This window comes from Salvia hispanica, chromosome 3, assembly GCF_023119035.1.
Source record: "Salvia hispanica cultivar TCC Black 2014 chromosome 3, UniMelb_Shisp_WGS_1.0, whole genome shotgun sequence".
NCBI classification, from domain to species: Eukaryota; Viridiplantae; Streptophyta; class Magnoliopsida; order Lamiales; family Lamiaceae; genus Salvia; species Salvia hispanica.
The window spans coordinates 51830657-51846488 of NC_062967.1; the positions used below are offsets into that span (position 1 = coordinate 51830657).

The 15832-nt window shown below is 36.4% G+C and overlaps 2 protein-coding genes and 1 long non-coding RNA gene across 3 annotated transcripts; all 3 read left to right on the top strand.

Annotated features, from left to right (window-relative positions):
• The first annotated feature begins 1183 nt into the window (after nucleotides 1–1183).
• LOC125216907 lies at nucleotides 1184–4891 on the top strand. Its single transcript, XM_048118692.1, has 5 exons — nucleotides 1184–1629; nucleotides 1826–1904; nucleotides 2400–3212; nucleotides 3463–3705; nucleotides 4532–4891. The coding sequence occupies exons 1-5, from the start codon at nucleotides 1209–1211 to the stop codon at nucleotides 4689–4691; spliced, it is 1716 nt and encodes a 571-aa protein (XP_047974649.1). The 5' UTR covers nucleotides 1184–1208; the 3' UTR covers nucleotides 4692–4891.
• Nucleotides 4892–7264: 2373 nt separating this feature from the next.
• LOC125211603 (stress protein DDR48-like) lies at nucleotides 7265–8538 on the top strand. Its single transcript, XM_048111472.1, has 2 exons — nucleotides 7265–8032; nucleotides 8211–8538. The coding sequence occupies exons 1-2, from the start codon at nucleotides 7331–7333 to the stop codon at nucleotides 8322–8324; spliced, it is 816 nt and encodes a 271-aa protein (XP_047967429.1). The 5' UTR covers nucleotides 7265–7330; the 3' UTR covers nucleotides 8325–8538.
• Nucleotides 8539–8836: 298 nt separating this feature from the next.
• On the top strand, nucleotides 8837–9593 carry LOC125210665. The gene is made up of 2 exons (XR_007174396.1): nucleotides 8837–9114; nucleotides 9197–9593. It is a non-coding gene; the product is annotated as an uncharacterized LOC125210665 (long non-coding RNA).
• The last annotated feature ends 6239 nt before the right edge of the window (nucleotides 9594–15832 follow it).

The following is a 15832-nucleotide window of genomic DNA, read 5'->3' on the forward strand; positions in this document are numbered from 1 at the left end:
AAACAATTAAATTAGTAATGATGTAAAAATGAAATGTTGAGTTAGGGAGAAATAAGGGAGAAACCATTGGAGCAGTTGGCTAAAAGTTGGCTAAAAACTGGGGATAAATTATGGTGCTGATGTGGCGCTGATGTGACAGGAGTTAGGGAGAAATAAGGGAGTTTTTATCTGGACCATTGGGAGTGCCCTAAAGTAGTAGTAAAAATCTTATATACTACTCCCTCCGTCCTATAATAAAAGTCCTATTGAGTTTAAGCACATGTTTTAAGAAATATAAAGAAAGTGGGTTTAATAAATTAATGAAATGGTAATCTCACTTATATATATTAGTTTTGTAATAAATGTGAGTGGAATAAGTTGATGAAATATGAGGCCTACTTGTCATTTATAATAAAAAAAATGAAATAAAACTCTTATTGTGTGATGAATAGAAATGAGAAAATAGGACTCTTATTGTAGGAATGAGAGAGTAGTATTTTAGAGGGGAAAAATAAGCTCTACATTTAGAATGTATACATAAATAGAGGAACGATATGCTATACAGTATACCTTATGTGAACTCCTTATGTGAGCATCACTCTCGTTTGACGCACGTTTACTATTATCTGTTTCAATTTATATATATAGTTTGATTCTAATATATTAAAAAATGTTATTGAAATTTTTAATTTCATAAAAACCAAAGTTCGACTTCCCTATAATTTCAAATAAATAAATAAAATAACAAATCAGGCTTTGATTTTTATTAATTTTGTGAAATTAGAAATTTCAGTAACATTTTTTAATATATATCAAACTAAATATATAAATCAAAACGAACAATATTAAATATGTGTCAAACGAGAGTGGTGTTCACATAAGAAACTCACTTAAGGTACGTAACATATCATTACTCTACGTAAATATATACTTTGATCAGTGATAGAGATTAAGAAGTAACATCTCACTCATAAAATTGTTAACTCATTAATTTTCACATAGTATTTCCATTGTTGTTGCAAAACCGACAATTAATGAACTTTGACATTCAAAAAATTCTTAAAATCTCTACGTTTCTTTTTGTAAATACAAGTGATTGTTGGCCCATATAAGAACGTTTGGGCCATTAGAATTAAGTAGCAATGGCCCAATTTTCATATGGGCCGGATCACTAAAACATGTGTGATAAAATTGTACCCGCCAATTTCCCAAACCAGCCCTATCTGAAAATGTCGCCACCGTCTTCCGCCGCTAAACCGCCGGTTTCCCCCGCCGCCGACTCTAGCTGCTGGCAGTTTGCGTGGGAAGCTCAGTCTCACGCGTCAATACTCCGGCTACTCCTATTCAAAGCAAACACAAAGCCCTCAGCTCAGTGCACAGACCTAAAACTCAGTTTTCACCCCCAAAAATCACTGCTTACGGTGTCGTTTCGGGGATGCGAAGGCCAAACAGAGACCTCGGTTAGGGTGCCGGTGCCGCGTGTCTTAATCGACCCGGAATCTCCGCTCAATTTCAGGGTTTTCGATGATCACATTGAGGTTAAGCTCGTTTTGTTACTTCCGATCGATCACCCCCTTGTTTCTAACTTCGATTCAATCCTCAACGTCGAGGAAAACAATGATGAGCTTCGTACGCTTTCCGTGGATTCTGGTAATTAAGAGATTTCCAATTTGTTATGTGATTTTTGTTTGGGGCAAAATTCTACATTTTGTATAGCGTTTTCGCTTCGCATTTGATTAAAATTGTTTCTTTTTTTTTTTTTAAATCGAAGTATGTTTCCAATTTATGCTAGCCTAGGACTTGCTACATTTTGTTTCCAAATAATTGTGTCTGCTTTAAATTTCAGATTTAAGGAAGCTGTTTTGTATGGAGGAAGTGCATTTCTACTGCAAAAATTGCTCTTCTAAGTTAACGAAGGGTCTCAGGTAGAGATTCGTTTTATTTCTTATGCTTATTCAGTTCTTCATTCTCTTTATTTGTTATTATGTCCTTGTAATTGGGTTTTGAAGTAATTTTGCATGACTTTGTGAGCTTTTTGCCCACGCACAAAAAAAAAAGACTCATGTTTTATGAGCCAAGAGCTTAGTTTTTGATGGATTAGGTTTTTCAAATCTTTTTATCCACAATTTTGGAATGTGCTACTGTAGTTTCAGTATCTGTTTATCAATATAGACATTCAATAATGCAACTGTAGCTCCTTACCTTATGTGTGAATGGTAAATTATGTCATGAGGATGATGATGAAAGGTAATTTTGGCCCTGATAACATGCTCTCTTGACCAAATGGGCAAGCCAAAAACATGTACACCTTAATAGTACCTAGGGTCGTGGAGACCCAGACCTTTGATATCATCTACCTAAAGGTGATACCGATATAGTGACAATGAACTTGCATTTATGATTATCCGAATATGTTGCAGATGTTTCAGGGAAATGCCTTCAGTTAACTGGAGAGAAGTCGCTGATAATTGGTTTGGAAACTGTTGCTGCACATTTGGAGGTGTAAGTGAGAAGCTGGTTGCGGAATATGCAAAGTCATATACGTGTGTCCCAGGTGTGTGCCTTTTGAATTCAACATCTGTTGCTTTAAGCACAGATGATATTTTGGGGTGGAAGTTCCCTGATGTGCAGAGCAGGCAATCTTTTGAGCCTGATGTGAATCCTCAAAGCCATGACTGTTCAGATACAGTTCCACTAAATGAGGTTTGTAAGAAAGTACCAGCAGATTGTTGCGGAAATGACAGTGATGGGTTTCTGGGTATGCAAAGCATCACAGAGGTCCAGTTCCCTGAAGATAAACTCTCAACAGATGGGGAAAATGAGACTCTGAAGAATGCAGTTGATAGTGATAGTTTAGTATCCACCTTTGCTGCTTTACAGATTGAAGAAAACAAAAGATTAATGAATGAAGAAACTCAAAATTGTCATATTAGTTGCTGTACATCACATATTTCAGAAACCTCTTCTAAGGTGCAAATGAATGGAGAAAATGTTGAACTTCTTGAAAACCAGAAATTGTTTCTGGATGGTTATCTTGGGAATGGTTTCATGATTCGAACTTCTGAGCTTTCAAAAGATTTCCGCTGGAACAAATATTTATGCCCACAATGCTCTTGTTTGCTTGGAGCATATCCTTGTTTTGATGATAATCTACCGGTAGATGGTGGAATTCGCCTATTCAAATGCTATATTTCAACTTGCGTGCCTTCCACTGGATCAGGCGATGCATTTGCGTGAGTTACTCAAACTATAGTATTGAAACTAATTGGTAATTACTCTAGCATCATGATGTTGAAATGTATGGTCTATGTGCAATAGGTAATTTTTCTTCATGAAACCATATGCTAAAGACCTTAATGACAGGACAGAAATTTAGTCGGATTTATCTTTTTGTTTTCTGTAACTGTTTACCTTTCTGTATGAAATAAAGGGCTTAAGACTATCCATGATCCTCTAATGTGTTTAATTTTCATCTTCATATAGGAATTACTCCTTGGAGAGAATGTTTTCCAGTCAATTGCTCGAAAATGCAGAAGATGAACTATCGTTCAGGACAATAGTTAGAGACATTGAAAAAAAATTGCCTATGTTGCAAATTGTTATCCTGAATCCTAATTCATGGGGCTGTGCTGGAAGTTTGCACTCCGCAGAACCAACTGATAAGTTGGTTTTGCAGCCTGTAAGTAGAGTGCTGTTTACTGCCTCCGGTCATGGCATTGATTCAATGTAAGTTATTTCTCTTAGAATGTTTCTTTCTTTTGGGGTTGGAATAGGGTTTATGGTTGCGCCTTCCATTTAAGTGGAATATTCTTACAACTGTACTCCTGGCTGATTTAAGTGAGATATGTGGATAGAATCTGTAAATGGTCAATTGTCAATCCTTGTAGAAAATACTCCCTCCGTCCTGCATAGAGCTAAAGGTTTGCTTTTAGGCATGAGTTTTATGCATTGCTATTCTGTGAGTAAAGTGGAGAGAATAAATTAGAAGTGAGAATAAAGTAGAGATGATGATATACATCCCAAAAAGAAAAATGAGTCACTTTAAGTGAGACGGAGGGAGTATTGTATTTTTTTACTCCTTAGTGTACTTCTTGGTTGTAGGTTGAGTGGCTGATATTATAATGATATAACTCATACTCAACCTATTAATCCCTCTACACTTATGATAAGCCAAATGCCTAGCAAACAAAGTGAAAACAGTCTGCAGTGGCCGTCCTGTGTGTTATTTTCACTTGAATCTGAGTAAAGCGGAAACAGTCTGAACTTTTCCTGTCTATTTGTTTTCACTTGGGAATCTTTCTTTCCATTGTTTTAGTGATTCTTATGGCTTGTGTTACATTACGATAATGAATTTCTAACCCTTCAGAATGCAGTTCTAGAGTGTATTTGTATATGTAGTTGGTATGTGTCTCAGAACAATTTATGAATTCTTGCTTGAAATTAGCAGAATCATCTGGAGATTATATACTGTTTCGATGTTTAACATAATCTATTGGCTCTTTCCATACTTCATGAGCTGAATATGCATTTTAATTTCTTGAATATTACTCAGGACTTTGGACGAGTGGATGAGAAAGAATCAAGCGGATGAAATTTACATGTTCTCGTCTCAAATATCCGAACTAACACAAGTGTTGGAGCTTGCCAATGACCTATCTCCACCATCATGTAGATCACTGCAGGGTTTACTTCTATCATCCCTAGCGAGATGACTGGTCCCAACATATGGACCATAAGCTGGCAAATTTCAAGATCAACTTTCCGACCTATGTACTCCCCTTTTATATGAGAAGTCGAAATCTATATCTGGAATGCCTTGTGTATCATTGGGTCTATCTCTGTACTACTACCAGTATTTTTTATGAAGCACTGATTGAAATAGACAACATTACGTGAAGGCATATTATATTCACATTTGATGAAACATATTCCTTTGAATTTGAACATATGTTGCATTTGTGAAAATGGAAAACCTTTGATCAAACTGGCTAAGGGTCAATAACTCATTATGGAATCCAATGTTATTCTCTGATTGGCTTTTAAAATAGTATTTCCTCTATCGGCCATTTCTTGTCAATAGTTCCCTTTTTTTTCCGTCCTCCAATGCTTGTCGTACCTATTTTTGGTAATGGACTCCACATTCCATTAACTTCATCTCCCTCACATTTTATTACTCTCTCCGTCCCACAGTAAAAGTAATATTTTGGCTTTTTTTTTGTTCGTCCCACAATAAGGGTCACATTTTATATTTATCATAAATGGTAAGTAGGTACTCCCTCCGTCCCACAAAAGATGTCACACTTTCTTTTTTAGTTTATCCCACAAAAGATGTTACATTTCCATTTTTGGAAAAAAATTCTCTCTCACATGAATATAAAAATAATATTTTCTCTCTGCATTTAACACACAGAATAAAACCTCCTAAAATCTCGTGTCGTCCCACAAATGTGACATCTTTTATGGGACGGGGGGAGTATCATATTTCACTAACTCACTTCATTCAAATGCTATTATAAAATCAATATAAAAAAACGGATTCCATATTTCACTAACTATTCCAACTCACTGTTCTTTACATTTCTTAAAACTCGTGTCTACACCAAATATGGTGACTCCTACTGTGAGACGGAGGAAGTATAAAACCAATACTATATATAAAAGTATAACTCACATTTTACTAACTTATTCCACCTACTTTCTTTAACTTTTCTTAAAACCCGTACGAGTCAGCTTGTGACATTTTATGTCGAAAGGAGGGAGTACTACAAATCAAGAAACCCATTGTTTCCATTTCTATTGGTGTCCATGTTTGATAGCCAATGATGATTTTCCCGACCATCCATTATTGGGGGGTTTTAGTCTTTTTGAACACCTGGCAGTCTCATTGGCCAAGCTTTCAACTTGAAAGTTAAGAAAAATGTTGGATTGATATGGTACATTACCAAATACTCCTCCCTCCAACCCTACCTTTGCAAGGATATATCTTTGCATATAAATAATTTTGTGAATTATGATATTTGCCGACGCCAAATATCGAAGTGCCACTTGCGGGGGACCTGAGGTGTGCATTTCGTGATTGATTTGTATGGCAATAATTGAAGGTCGGCAACAAATGTAAGCTCGTAAATCCATGTTCACCTAGATTGAATAGGATAGGATGATGCCAACTCACCCTTCCATTTTATCATCATTTAAATTCAATCCGTGCCGACACTCAAATCTGCTGCCAGAAATAGCTATAGCTAGTATGCTCTGTCCCTGAAAATTTATCATTTATTTCCTTTTATGTTCATTCTTAACAATTTATACTTTTCACTTTTATTATTTTTAACAGTGGATCTTATATTTTATTAACTCATTTTTATTCACATTTTATTATTAAAACTAGTAATATATAAATGTAGGACCCACAAACCACTAACTTTTCCAACTCACTTTCTATTACAATTTTTTAAAATCGGTGTCGGATCGAACAGAGTATCACTTTCCTTCACAGATCACACACTAACGTTTTGTCTTTATGTTAGGATATTTTAGTGATAATGCTGATATTTAGTTAGAATTCACGCCCCAGTCAGTGCCCATGCATATTAAATAACTTCAACTGATTTTTAGTTAGAATTCACGCACAAAAGTCCATGCATATTAAATATCACTTCAATGAAGCCACAATTTTAGTGGTGGCTATAAATTATCGTTAATAGTTCTGAGATATTTTTTTATTATACTATATTTTATTAGAAACAAGTGGAACATGGTTAATAAAAGGATGCGAGACAGATAGATGAGAAGTGATGGAGAAGAAATTAGAGGATGAATGATAGTAGAAACTAAAAATATACACGGTGATTGTCGTTAAAAGTTTGTGCCAATATCCAAAAGTGGATAACTAATTTTGGAAAAAATAGTAAGTATAATTTGTGCGCGCTTATCTGTAACTTCAATTACATGTGTTTTGATAAGCTTTTGTATAAAGATGATGAATAATAATTGTATGGTAAAATTTTGGTTAAAGTTGAATCTATCTGATATTGCGAAAGGGATCACCTCATGCATTGCATAATACATTTTATAATACACTATTAAACAATTGACAAGTGGATCCTATTTTATCCCTTCCACTTTTCGACACCCACTTTTCTTAATATTTAATTTAAAATTTGTGCTGCCACGAAATAAGACTCCTACTGATACGTACACGTGTCTCTCTGTGACATGCAACACATCACTCTCTTGGGCTTGTTGGAGCTCCAGCATCCTCTATATATAGCGAGTAGAAACCTCATTCTATCATCGCCTCACACTTGACACATACTACAATACAATACCAACAAAGTTAATTTGAATATAAATGGCGGAATACGGCAGGCAGACCGACGAGTACGGCAACCCGACCCGCCAGACCGACGACGAGTATGGCACCCGCAAGAACGACGAGTATGACAACCCGACCCGACAGACCGACGACGAGTACGGCAACCCGACCCGCAAGAACGACGAGTATGACAACCCGATCAGCCAGACCGACAATGAGTATGGCACCGGCAAGAACGACGAATATGACAACCCGACCCGCCAGACTGACAACGAGTATGGCACCGGCAAGAACGACGAGTATGACAACCCGACCCGCCAGACCGACAACGAGTATGGCACCGGCAAGAACGACGAGTATGACAACCCGACCCGCCAGACCGACAACGAGTATGGCACCCGCAAGAACGACGAGTATGACAACCCGACCAGCCAGACCGACAATGAGTATGGCACCCGCAAGAACGACGAGTATGGTAACCCGACCCGCCAGACCGACGACGAGTATGGCAACCCGACCAGCCAGACCGAGGAGTATGGAAACCATGTCCAACGCCCTGGCGGAGGAACTGACTCCTACAGCTCCGGTGGCATGAATCATGGTACTCTTGGTGGAGAGTATGGTACTCAGGGTGGAGGGATCGGCACCGGCACTGGCGGAGGAGAGTATGGTACTCAGGGCGGCGCAGGAGAGTATGATACTGGAATAGGGACGGGCGGTGGGCGCTCCGGAAGCTCGGTATGAATCTTTCCATCTTAAATCCAATTAGTTATAGGAGGAGAGGCCCATAAGACTTATACAGTGATTCCAGTTCTCTACGAGCACTGACGTGGAATAATTATATTTATATATGTATATTTAGTTTCATTTTTTCAATTGTGATTGTGGTTTTATAACATTAACATTTTAACTGCAGGAGGAGGAGGATGGGGAAGGAGGTGGGAGGAAGAAGGGGCTGAAGGAAAAGCTTTTCGGGAGCAAGAAGGAGGAGGAGGAGGAGGAGCAGCAGCAGAGCTATAATGAAGAGTAAGGAATGAAGGAAAAGCTGCCTGCCCACAATTGAACATATATACTACATACACCTACAGCTTCAGTTCATTTGTATAATAATTATGACAATAAGCTGCCTGCTCTTCATCTTCATGTTTGAGGGAGTTGGCTTGGCCTTGTGTTGTGTGTTTCTATTTGTGTATGTCTTCTTTTACGTCAACATAAATATTACTCCTCTCTTTTCGTGCTGTTTATATCATTTACCTTCATGCATATCCTTTTAACATAAAGTATAATCTAGTAGTATTAATGATGCAATGAAAACGTCAACAATATAAGATAGCTACGTACCCGTGCCCCAGTAATTTTGAGTACCCTTTATGGTAATAGCACTACTAATGATTGAATTTAATAGAGCATTCAATTTGAACCTACTTTATTAAGTTAGGTGTTTGGTTTACTAGATAAAATAATATTAAAATATAATTTTGGATTAAGTTGTGAGATTGTTGGTCATGACTAATTATCATATGATTATTCATCTTAGATTAAGTTGTGAGATTTAATTTCATGAACCAAACACACTACATATTTAATATATCAAGATACAATCTTGCAAACCGAACAACCCCTTAAGAAAATTCTCAATCTGAACACTGAACAAAACTTTCTACCTTAAAACTCGAGCATGATTCACTAACCAAACAGATCTATTATTGACACAACATAATTTGGGTTGACATAAGCATGTGCCTCTGAACATTGGATCACAATTTCTGAATTCTAATGTGAAGTTGGTTGATTTACTCTTTGGTGCGGATATTGTAGAGGTATTTTTTCAAATACTAAGATGACCTTTTCTTCCATTTTTTTTGGAGTGGTTTGTAATTCACCTTTAACTTCTTTTTTTAGGTAACCGATAAGGGGTTTGTCACTCCTGATTTATCTGTAGTTACTAAGCAAAATGGGATTGAATGGATTGTTGAAGGAAGTGTGAAGAGGTGCTTGGAAGATGAGTTTGATAGCTGTGATGATGTCTCCTTTGGAAAGATCAAGAAGAAGATGAAGAAAGTAAATGTGATTGAAGAAGATGATGAGGCTTCTGTCAGCTACAGTCAGGACATATCTATTGGTGATTAGTGTGGGAAAAACTTATGAATTTAGGTGTTTTTTATTTTTGCTTAACCTTTTTGAACTTATCAGAATCTTCATCTTAGTTTTTTTTTTGGTATTATTTAGCACTTTTAAGATGAATTTGATCTGTATTCACGGCTGATGCCTTTTTTTTAATGAATTTTCTTTTAGTTTACACTTCCGTGTTGTATATATAGTTTTTTTGGTTGTTTATCATATATCAGATTTATCCAAGAAGTGTTTTAAATCTTAAATAAGATAACAGATTGGGAGTTATGGTTTTGACATTACATGTAACAGATTGTAATTTCTATAGATTAGGCATTACAGATTTGGTTTATTTTCTAGAGTTATAAGTTGAGCATTATTTTTAACTTAGTGTCACGCCCGTACTATGTACGGATGAAATTAATTTCATCACATTAAATTTATATTTTGAATTAACTACTTAAAATCAGCAAGCAAGGGTTAAAAATCACAAACATATGAAACAATTTAAATGTACAATGTCAAAACATAAAATTAAACAACTTTAGAAATCAATCATGTGAATACACATATTTTCGGTAACTGTACAAAAGTTGCATTATTTATGAAATTATTCAAAATTTCCAATAACTACTTTCTTATCTCTAATACCACAAAATAGCAACCATAATTTTATATTTTATTAATGGACAACACAAGCACTTTAAAATACCACTCACATTAAAAATTTAATACACAACAATAGTCATCGATACTAAAGAATATTAAAATATATAGAAGAGTAACTAAATATGTAGTACATAAATAAATTCATATGATGACAATACCGTATTAGTTCATGTTTTGAAAAATTATATTAATAGTAAAATCATAAGTGCCATCCACGGAAATACAAATTAAAATATGCAAAATATCCACACAATATCTATCGCTTTTGGAAAAAAGATAGTACTATGTTATTTGCAATAATTATACATAGAATTATATCCAAGACGAAGCTCAATACTTAAAACTCTAAGCACAAACATAAAAGTAGTTACAAATTAAATAAACAAAAGAAATCTTAACCAAATAAATATACAACGTCACATCTTCTTCTTCACTCTTCCGTTCATTTCTTCTGCAATCCACTTCCGCTGCAGCCTATGCATCAACCAATTTATTCCTTATTCTCGATCAACTGACGGTCTAACATCAAATTGCATTATCTCGAAATGAAGAAAATGTTGACAAAAATATCAATTCTCGAAAAAAACTACAAATCTAATACAAATGGCTATAATTTTATGAGTAAATAATTGAATATAAATAATGCTTTGAACAACATGAAATTAATCATGAAACATAATATGATAAAAAACTTCCATAACTGGAGTGATTATGGAAAAAGAAAGCTTCCTTGAACTCTTCTTGATTCAGTGGCGCAACTCCAACACTAAGAATTTGCTTCTCCTTCTTTCCTTTGTTTATGAATTCAGTAATGTGTATGATTTAATGGCATCAATATTTATAGGTGACAAATTCTAAGCTTTTCCATGAAAATGGCTATTTAAAACAATATGTTAGGAGCGTTTCTTTTATTAAGAGTAGCGGACCGATTTCATAGAATCATAGGAATTAATTCTCTTAAATTCTAACGGTTGAATTTAAAATTATAATCATATATAGGTGGACTAAGTTGATTACATTTATGGAAATGATATAATTGTTTAATCTGTTATAATTAATAATTGAATCAAAATTATATTCTTTGATTCTGGTAATAAATTGGTTAATTGATTATAATCACGAGTATATACTCGGACGGCTGATTAACATATGCATTATGCTCTGAATTGTGTTTCATTTTTTTTGTTTTTGTTTTTGAATCATCCACCAAACTTCATAAGTTCTCTTATTAGTATTGAACTGTCGTTTGTTGCACATTTGTAACGTCCCATTTCAAATACCCCGGTACCCCCAAAACTCACAAATATTTGTAATTGCTATATGTAATCTAAATTCATTAGGCAACGGCGTTTATAGCCTAAATCATTTCATGACATTTATTTCATATAAATATTTATTACAGTTACACTTACAACAAATGATCACTGTATTAACAAGTTATATCATGGTACAAAACTAATCTTAAAATCTCTATACGTTTCTTTTAGTATAAGAGCATCCACAATGGTAATAGGTCAGCTATATGCCAGTCATAGGCTAGCCACAAACTCCTCATGCCACATCACCAGCACTAAAATTTCTCCTGCCACATCATCAAGACAAGCAACTGGACAAGTAATAGGCTAGCTATAGGCTAGCCACATCATCAGCACTATTAAAAAACAACTAAATTTACGGAATTAAGCACAAAATACGGAATTAAATTTACGACACATATACGGGAAAATTCGTTAATTTTATTTAAATAAAAAAAAAGTACATTAACTAAAAAAAATTACATAATTAAAAAAACGGGCTTCCATACACGAGCCCCAACCCCAATCTACTCCTCGTCGTCATCGCCGTCGTCCTCGCCGCTACCCGGGACCCCCAAATCTGCGGCATCTGAGCCCGCGTCTGATCCCCCCCAACTGTGCCGCGGCGGAATCCAAATTGACCCGCATACTCTCGAGCATTGAGTGAAGAAACCTCTTCTCCACGGGATCAGTTGCCTCCCTCCATTCAGCTAAGATCTTGTGCATTTGTTTACGCGTTTGTTGACGTGCGTAGGGCGAGCTTGGCTGCCGACTTGCCAGCAGGGGGGGATGCCGACTGGACCACCTGGCGACTCCCCTCACTGCCCGTTGCGCCCTCCTCTGACCAACCGGGCAAGTGCGGCGAGCGAAGGATGGAGGGGACGGGAACTCCTGAACATCCTCGGGGAGGTCGTGGGAACCGCCGCTGCTGCCGCTACTTCTTCGGCCAGCCAGCATCGACACCCGCCCGAAACTTCTCGGAATCCATCAGCACCAGATAGATAGCAGTTCCAGTAGGTGAATTCCTTATACAGCCCCGGCACGGGGAAGGCTTTCTCCGCTATCCTCCTACAGTCCTCGTCAGTTTGTCCACTGGTCTTCATGCGGAGGGCGTTGGTGTACAAGCCCGCAAATCGGGAGACCGCAGCCCTGATTCGCTACCACCCCTTCCGGCACTCCTCCCCGATGTATGTCTTCCCATGCGGGCAATTCCTCTTGTAGGTTGCTGCAATTTTAGCTCACATGTTGACGATCTTCTGATTGTTCGAAACGAGGGGATCATCGCAAACAGACACCCAAGCCTTGGACAGCGCGACGTTCTCATCATCCGTCCACTTCCTCCGTACACTGTCGTCATCAGCCGGCTGCGACGACTCGCCTACCACCTTTTTGCCCTTCTTCTTCTTCGGTGCGTCCCGAGCCTGCCCCCGCCCCTGACCGACTGCCCCTATATCCATGGGAGTGGCATCATATCGATCGACTTGTTCCAACAACTCCTCTAAGGAGAAAGTCTCATCTCCATTGAATTAAGTCTCCACTGGGGTCGATGTGTGGGAAGACGCAGTCAAAAAATCAAGAGTGAGACGATAGACATTGTCCCCCCCCTCGGGCGTCCCCTGCATCACGGGCTGCACCCCCGCCTGCCACCCCGGCATCATCTGCATCCCGCCTCCCAAACCGGGCATCATCTGCATACTGGGTTGCATCCCCGGTACCCCCTGCCCGCCGCCCTGCGGCATCATCTGCTGCCAAGGGTACATGCTGTAGTACTCGCCGGGCATGGGCCCCCATCCAGCTCCCGCGGGTACTGTGGGAGTTTGAGTCTCGCTCGTCGCTGGAGTAGACTCATTGTTGTTATCCATTCCGCGTTGTTGCTCTTCTACAGAAATTAAGAGAGAGAAAAAACTCGTTAAAACAAATGGTGCGAATGAAAATGACGTGAAAATCGCGTATATACAGTGTTTCGAAAATTTAATTAAAAAAAATGCGTTGGCCGCTCGCTCGCCGATCGCCAGCCTACAATGGCGGCGAGCGCATCGGCCAGCGCTCGCCAATTGCAATGGTTCGGCGAGCGAACCGGCCAGCGCCGAGAATCGGCTAGCCGGTCGCTCGCCGACCATTGTGGGTGCTCTAAAGTCAAGTGATTGTTGGCCCATACAAGAATATTTGGGCCATTTGAATCTATACATATATAAAAGGCGAGTTTTGGGAGGATTTGAATTATTATTTTGTGCAAAGGGTGTAAATACAATAAATAAAACTACTATTAAATTCTTTGACTAATTTTTAAAGCAATATAATGAGTAAGCAGTTACAAATTTTTAAATAAGATAATGACCATTTAATAAAATTTGTAACCTATATTCTCTTAATTTTATAGTTTATGATGTTTTAATTCTATGATTTCTCATATTTTAATTTTATGTCTATAAAATGTATAGAGTTGTTGATGAATTACACACCAACAAAAGCATTCTCCATTCTCCCCCAAGCTCTCAACATTTTATTGTATATTTTATGAACATTGTATTGCTCAATTTTTTGGAGCTCCATCAAGTTTATCGGTACCTAGCGGGTTTGAGATGTTATATACGTTAGGAGGAAGTCATTTTGTCTTTGTGGATAATACGTCAATTCGAGAGCACTAATCGTGATGTAATTTATCTTGCGGAAATAGGGTTTTTCTCGACTAGATTTATGGTTCGGTTTGTTTTATAATTTTGAATGTAGTTTCCATTTCATTTGTTGTTGTTTTTTTTCTTTGATTGCAATAGTTTGAGTACCGCGTGTATAATGTTCAAGAATTTTAACTTAATATCTCTTACAATTCTTATAGATAGAAGAATTGTAACATCCTTAACTTGAAACATGCATAATATTTATGTTCATCTTTACACAATTTATTATTTTTGTATATTTATATTGTCACTGACGCTATAATTATATTAAGTGGTGTCACACAAAAAATAATATTTTATCACTTATGATGAATTAATCAGTAGTGCATAATATGTATATTTACAGTGAGATAATTAAACCTATCAAAATCGAGTTGATCAAACAATTAGTTATTCAAACAAAATAAAATAGTCTGCTACCAAATTATGATTTACTCATAATACTATGGTTAACATTAGGATTTAGCACTTAATTGTTCTGGGATACAACTGATATTATATAGAGAATCTAATTATCTTTATCTATAGGTGATCATACTGAGTAAAATATAGTAGTATATTATATTAAGTATATTTTTATAAAAAGAAAATTTGCAGTATTGAGATTTGTAAAGTAGCATAAAAATAGTATAGATGTTTCATGTTCCAACACGCCACGTTTAAAAGTGCATTAAATAATGCTTAACGTTCCAACGTTCAAAGGGGCTATCATTATCCATTAATATAATAGTGTTAATTCAACCAATTAATGTCATGTTTTTTGTATAGTTTATCATTTGAATTTTTTTATGGTCATAATTTTGACGTTTTGAATATTACTCCCTCCGTCCCGCTTTAGCAGTCCCATTGACTTTTCTGCCCTCTTTTTGTGAAAATGATAAAAAATAGTTAAAGTCGAGAAATAGTAAAGTAAGAGAGACAATAATATAGAGAAGAGTCTTATCTACATTATTGTCTCTTTTACTTTACCATTTCTCGACTTTAACTTTTTTTACCATTTTTACAAAAAGATGGCAGAAAAGTCAATGGGACTGCTAAAGCGGGACGGAGGGAGTATGAGTTATCGATTTATTATTTTATTAAAAGTGTGATTTACATTATTTTTAGTAGAGAAATATGAAGGATTGTTTTAAACATATTTTTCAAAAGTATCTTGATATAGTCTCTTTATTGGTGTCCAAATAATGTGTTTGTCTTGATTTCATTTCAAATATATTTAATTTTATGTCTTTAGGTGTAAAATGAATTGAGGAGCATATATTTATTAAATTATTATTATATAATATATTTTCTATTTATAAATATATATAGTTATATTATTTCTTATTTTATTTAACTAATTAACGATTTTAAACTGTATGACGAAAAAATATTCCGTCGTGCATCGCACGTGGGTTAACACTAGTAAAGTAATAATGACCCAAACTTTTATATGGGCCGTATCAGCCAATCTATACTACCTTAAAAGCAAGGTTTTTTTGGGGGGAAATTTCAAGGAATTGTGCCAATTTTCAAATTAAAGTTTGGGAGGGAATTTGTGCTTAAACTTGAAAAAGTTGTTTGGTTGGGTAATTTATCTGCCAACTTGCAAGATCAAATCATCTTACACAAAAGAAGCTCTCTCAATCAATCATAATCCACAATTACCAGTTAATACACAATTTCCAGATAATACACAATAAATACTTCCATCCCTCCCAATATTAAAGCTGGAAATTTAATCAATCAATCATCCTAAAGTTAAATCAGGTGCAAGACTAATCCAAAAGTGTGATTAGTTGATT

What these genes read in the sequence shown, in the direction of transcription:
- LOC125216907 (XM_048118692.1), top strand. Translation starts at nt 1,209, where the DNA reads ATGTCGCCACCGTCTTCCGCCGCTAAACCGCCGGTTTCCCCCGCCGCC. An exon ending in TACGCTTTCCGTGGATTCTG is followed by an intron (nt 1,630 to 1,825) that starts GTAATTAAGAGA and finishes TTTAAATTTCAG; the next exon opens with ATTTAAGGAAGCTGTTTTGT. An exon ending in AAGTTAACGAAGGGTCTCAG is followed by an intron (nt 1,905 to 2,399) that starts GTAGAGATTCGT and finishes AATATGTTGCAG; the next exon opens with ATGTTTCAGGGAAATGCCTT.
- LOC125211603 (XM_048111472.1), top strand. Translation starts at nt 7,331, where the DNA reads ATGGCGGAATACGGCAGGCAGACCGACGAGTACGGCAACCCGACCCGC. An exon ending in GTGGGCGCTCCGGAAGCTCG is followed by an intron (nt 8,033 to 8,210) that starts GTATGAATCTTT and finishes TTTTAACTGCAG; the next exon opens with GAGGAGGAGGATGGGGAAGG.